The 6000-nt window shown below is 39.5% G+C and overlaps 1 protein-coding gene across 1 annotated transcript in view; it reads left to right on the forward strand.

Annotated features, from left to right (window-relative positions):
* The window catches only part of jarid2b (jumonji and AT-rich interaction domain containing 2b), a 145851-nt gene extending 140138 nt beyond the window's left edge, over window positions 1-5713 (forward strand). Inside the window, exons 14-18 of the mRNA XM_042506788.2 lie at window positions 86-268; window positions 1214-1344; window positions 1697-1883; window positions 2869-2976; window positions 3184-5713. Coding sequence (XP_042362722.2) covers window positions 86-268; window positions 1214-1344; window positions 1697-1883; window positions 2869-2976; window positions 3184-3408 — 834 coding nt within the window. The 3' untranslated portion in view covers window positions 3409-5713. The remainder of the gene's footprint in view (window positions 1-85; window positions 269-1213; window positions 1345-1696; window positions 1884-2868; window positions 2977-3183) is intronic.
* Window positions 5714-6000: the final 287 nt, after the last annotated feature.

A 6000-nucleotide genomic window follows, 5' to 3' on the forward strand; every position in this document is an offset into this window, starting at 1 on the left:
ACTTTCTGAAGCCACATTTTTTCCCAAAAATCTACAGAAATGTAACACTTTTCTCTTCCTCTCCTTATTCTTGATCTTCTTCTAGATCTCTCCAGAGGTGCTGTGCCGCGAAGGCATCAAGGTTTACCGCACGGTCCAGAGGAGTGGCCAGTATGTGGTCTGCTACCCAGGTGCCTTTGTGGCTAAAGTGTGCTGTGGCTACAGCGTGTCAGAGACGGTGCACTTTGCCACACCGCACTGGATGAACCTGGGTTACCAGGCTGCAAAGGTCAGCATATGAATCTGGGTGGACAGATGAGTGCCAGGGCTGTCTAATTAATAATGACACATACTGTATATAAATGTGGAAAACAAGAAGTGCAATAAGAGAGAGGGACATTTTTCGTGAATCTGACATGTTAAATCAAAGTGCATTTGGACTGAATATTTTTCCTGTGCGTTGCAGATTTAACATGACGTATTTGTTTTATTTCTTGCTCTGTAATGCCTCACAACACTGGCCTCCTGTGGCAGCGGCAGTTAAAGCTCTGATTCATGTTGAGTTGATTGAAACTGAAATGGATAAATGAACTCAGAACCTCAAGCTTGATTCTCTAATCAGCCTGTGTGTTGAACTTTAAGGAGTAATTGAGCTGTAAGTCTCCCGGGGGTATATTTAGATTTTTTGTGATCATGAGCAAGCCTTTGGAGCACTGGACCTCATTATAGCAGTAATAGAGGAGGAGAAAATGCTCCTTACTGTCATTATGGGCATTAAGGTGATGGAAGTAGGTATACCGTCGGCAATACCATCGTGTGCATAGTCACAGCCAAGATCGCTCTCAAGGGTAATAAGACATTCATATTTGTACTGTATCGTGGTGCAAACATATTCCTCCAAATGGTGAACATTTTTTATTTAAGAATTTGAAACAGCAGACGAGGAAAGTGAGTGTACAGATATTCTACCAGTGTTGACTGCTCTGCAAACAATTTCAGTCTTACACACTGGAGGAAATTATTAGCATTGTTATGCTCGCTTCACTCTTGTTAAAATATCTGTATTCGGGTGTGTGTTTAAACCTCTGAAAATGGGAAATAAAACTGGTACATGACCAGTGCTAGGGGGAAAGGGCTGTCTTCTTGATTCCAAGACAATAAAACAAATCAGAAACAGTCTGTGAGTGATTTGATGAGAATCAAAATTTGTAATCTGCTCTGATTTTGCGCGCAGGACCTGAAATGTCGTCGTATAGCCAAACCCTTCTCCATGGAGAAGCTACTGTACCAGATCGCCACAGCCGAATCCAAGAGGGACAATGGCCTTCTCCTCACCACCATCTCCACCCTACTCAAAGACCTCAGGTAGGATGCAACCGTTATTCTAAATGAGTACATGCCTGTCGTATTCACGCACATATACACAAACACTGTTAAAAACTGTAGAATTTGATCTGCAAATAAAGATATAGAACTGCCATTTCCACTAAATTTTAATTAAGAAAACAATCAAATGTTGCAATATGGGTAAATTCACACTTTACTTTTTTTCCTTAGTTTGTGTTATTTTATTGTAATGATGTTCCTAATAACATTATTTCCCATAGTAATAAAGCACTTCCAACTTTATGCACCACGATACAGTTAATGCAGAGTTTTTACACAGCAGTAAGGGTTTTTGTCTCTAACTTAGAGAGCATCTTCCTTTGTCCAACAGGAACATAGAGATGCGTCAACGGCAGGAACTTTACAAGGCAGGTTTGCTCTCCTCCGCCCGCTACGGCACCCATGATGGCAACCTGGGGACCGGTGAGGGTCGCAAGAAGCCCCGCGGGAAATGGCTGGCGCTGGAGTCCTCGGAGAGACGCTGCCAGATCTGTCAGCATCTCTGCTACCTGTCAATGGTGAGAGCAGCAGGCACAGGAGTTTAACACACTATGCTTATAAGATATGAATGTGAAAGTGCTAGTTTAGCTATGCTTAGGCATTTTGAAGATATTTAATATATACAGTATATATTTAATTGTTTATGAAATTATCACTTTTGCAGTTTGTACACTCCAGTTACTAAATACTACCCAAGCTAATTTTAGTTAACTTAAACTAAAGTAAAACCAGGTGTGAAAAAACATTTTAGTAAATTGAAATAAAAAATAAAAACTAGATTTTAAGGGGGAAAAAGAAAACTAAGTGAAATGACGTGTACTTAAACAAACTAAAAAAATAAATAAAAATGAACAGGAAATTTCACAGTCATTTAGACAAATTTGTCAACTCAGCAAATATGAGGAGGCATTGGTGCACGTTTATTGAGACTGGGTTGTCTGCATGACTGAGTCAGTGGCCTTCACAAAGTGTTGTGTTTGTATTTTAATACCTATTCTAAACTTCTTAAATCTTGCCCACCACAAAAACCCACCAGTGTATAATAAAAAAAAACCAAAAACGAATACTGAAACTAATAAAAACTAAACTAAAACTAAAGATTAAAAAAAAAAAAAACTAGGCCAAAACAAGCAAACTCACTCTTTAAACATACCACAACTAAAATGAATAGAAAGCAGAAATTAAGAACAAAATACAAATAAAAACTTATGAATAATACAAAACTATAACTACTCTTAACTACTACTTACTGTACATATAGTAGAAACATATATATTTTTGGTACACTGGCAGGATTACATTTATTTTGTATTGAAAGTTTCCAAAGTATCAACCAAATATTGTAATACATGCAAAGTTACTAACAGGCCAGAGGCATAATACACTAGAAATGGAGGATTTTTGAATGATTTATCAGGTTTCTCATTGTTGCAGTAATAACAGAAATCTAAGATGAGTGTCTGGTTTCCATAGTAACAACCCAGTTTTGGTTTGCCTGTGCAGGTTGTTCAGGAGACTGACAACGTTGTCTTCTGTCTGGAGTGTGCCCTGCGCTATGTGGAGAAGCACAAGTCCTGCAGAGGCCTTAAGATGATGTACCGATACGATGAGGTAAGCTGCTGCCGTGGGTCAGTTCACTCTCTGTCCAGAGGGGGGAGACATCTGCTTGGTTTTCGCTCTTCCAGGAAGTAGATCATTCATGACAGTGATCACGCTATAATTCCTGCTATGTGTGATAGGGTTATAGATCAGCAAATGCTACAGAGAAAATGTAAAAGACATTATTTACATCTGAATTACCTTCTGCCTTCCAATCAGGAGCAAATCAACAGTTTGGTGAACCAGGTGTGTGGCCGGGCCATGTTAAAGAACGGAGGCGGGGGTGGAGTCGTTGTCAGTGCAGTAGGGGGAGACTCCTGCCACAGCATAAGCCCCGCTAAAGCATCCCCAGCCAAGCGAGGCCCCCGAAAGCGTGCCACCGTGGAGGTGTCCCTGGCACGCCTGTCCTCCAGCCACATACCCAAGGCTGCTGCTGTGTCCTGAGGGGGACGCCGTGACACATCACCACCCGATGCGCTGTGCCCGCGCAACGGCCCAACCCCCCCAAACTCCCCTGTTTGTTTTCTTTCTTAAACATTAAGCAGGATCACTATCAATCCCTCCTCCACCACCCAATATTTAAGATTGTTTTTGAGCTTTGAAAATCCCCTCACCTGGCAACAGTCCCCCCTCCAAAAGATATTCACCTCCCCCCTTAGTATGACAGGCTTGTTTTATAAGAAAAAAGAAAAGGAAAAAAAGAAAAGCAAGATGTCTTTTTTGCACTAGTGTGAAAGAAGAATTTCTTTTTATTCTGGATGATTTTAGAATCCCCCCCGTCCCTCCTTAAGTCGTCCTTTACAACATTACAAGCATTAAGTGTAACGTTCACAAGAAGACTTGATGGCCCTGTAATACCCTTTACCTCCAGTCTCCCTTCACTGAGATGGGTTACATTTGTTACCTTCTTCTTGCATCACGTTTTCCTGCCCTCGTCTCACCCCCTGAGACTGAACCCCATCCCTTCTCATCATGCGTCACTCAACTGTGAACATGGGACAAATGAAAAGGCGGCCTTTTTTTTTTCCTCCCGAGTTTTCTGAAATGAAAATGACATCAAGTAGTTACCCAAAGTTTCTCTCTGTCCTTGGTTTGAGGAAGAGGAGTCCTTTTTTTAATGATTTTATCTTTTTTGATGCAGCTCCTGCATTGTTTTTGTTTTTAAAAAAAAGGGGAGGGGGGGGGTTGACGCGAGGTAAAAACTTGAAAGACGATGTTGGTTTATTGTTGGTTGGCTTTGTTTTTTCCGAGTCCTATTTTGAATTTTAGCTTTGTTTTTTGCTAGGTTTTTTGCAAGAAGTCTTCTGTGTATTTTATTTTGTCATTGTGGATGTTTCTGTTCGTTGGTGGATGTGAGAGGGGGCAGAGCTGCTGCTACAGCTGCTTGACCTGTGAAAGGTCACCGCTCACCTCACTTCCTGGTAGTATGGAGGGATCCCTCCTTCGCTAGCAAGTGAAAACCGTGCCTGATACTTAGCGAGGAGATCCATTTTATTGGTGCTGTTGGTTATAATTACTGTATAACAACACAAAAATTAAAAAATCTGGGGGTTAGCGCCTGCTATCAGCTAACAGCTAGCTCAGGCGCCCCCACCCCACAGGGCAGAAAGGCTGTCAGGCTTTTCTGGTTCTAGATGTGCAATCGTGTTAACATTCCATTCTTCCAGTCCTCTTGTTTCATCTGTACCAGTAAACATTAATTATTATATTATATTATTATTATTTTGTGTTTTTTTACTTTTGTTGGTCTGATGTGTTATCTCAAGTAGAGCCACTAGTCAAAGAGTGTAAAATGTGAAATATCAAATCCAAGCTTTGTTTGGTTTTTTTTTTAAAATTGTCCTTTGTTTTTGTTTTTTTGAGTTTGCTTCTTTTTTTTCCCATTTCCAGATATATTATGAGTGATTTTTAGACAGAGGAAAAAGTCCAACACAAACAAAACATCAACTTTTTTTGTACATAATCCTGTAAATTTCTTTAAATACTTGAGCCTTTTCCTGGGGTTAAGGAAGAAAGAAAGGAAAGAAGGAATAGAAAAGAGATAAAAGTTCCAGAGGAGAGTGGTTGATGAAGAAAAAGCCTTACATTTCCCTTTCTTCATCCGTGTGAGTTTGATGCTTACAGGGTTGCTCTGGTAAACGTGTATAAAAATTTTAAGTGCTGCTTATATCACTAAGAAAGAAGATATTGAGTAGCCAACGACTGCCCCCCCCAACCTAGTTTTGTTTGTTTAGCTTTACTTTTTTAAAGAAAAGGGAAAAAAAGATATGTTCACAAAAAAATGGGTTTTTACATTTTCATTACTGAAAATTCAACAAAAATGTAGTAGCTACTCATGTTGCACTGAGCTTGCCAGTGGTGACTGTCAAGGAAAAATCCTATAATCCAGTTTGTTGGTTGTCGTCCCTTGCAGAAGACTGAACTGTTTTAGGACTATTTAATGAAATACCAAGTGGGGTGTTTTCAACATTAAAAAAAGTGGTTGTCAAGTTTTTATGGCCTTACAATATATTTTATTCTGATGGGATTTTTTTTTTCCAGTTCTTTTTTTGTTTGTTTGTTTCTTCCATTTTCTACAGTATAAACTACTTGCTCACAGTGGGGTCTCTGGTGACTTAATTTATTAGTGCCGCATCTCGGCCTTTCCCTCCACTCGGAAAGAGAGTCTCATGTTGGCTATATTGACAGTTTTTTACTTTTGCAGTTTGTACTTAAGGTTTAATAAAAACTTACCGACAATTCACTGTCATCTCTTTCCAACCCGGTTTTGTCTCTTTGTGTGCAAATGGATTAACACCTTCATGATTTAGATTTCAAGTGCAAGTATCTGCTGGTGTCTAGAGATATTAAAAGGGCCATTGTAAATGCAATGAAAAAAAGTCATAGCATGTCACAAAAATGCAATTAAAAGTCGTATTATGACATGTAAAAATTCAGTGAAAAAAGTAATGTAATGACAAAAGTCATAGTAAAGCATGTTGCAAGCATGAAATGGAAGAAGTCATAGTATGTTACCAAAACAGTAAAGCATGTGGG

Source organism: Plectropomus leopardus, chromosome 17, assembly GCF_026936395.1.
Source record: "Plectropomus leopardus strain MGB_pleo_1.0 chromosome 17, ASM2693639v1, whole genome shotgun sequence".
NCBI classification, from domain to species: Eukaryota; Metazoa; Chordata; class Actinopteri; order Perciformes; family Serranidae; genus Plectropomus; species Plectropomus leopardus.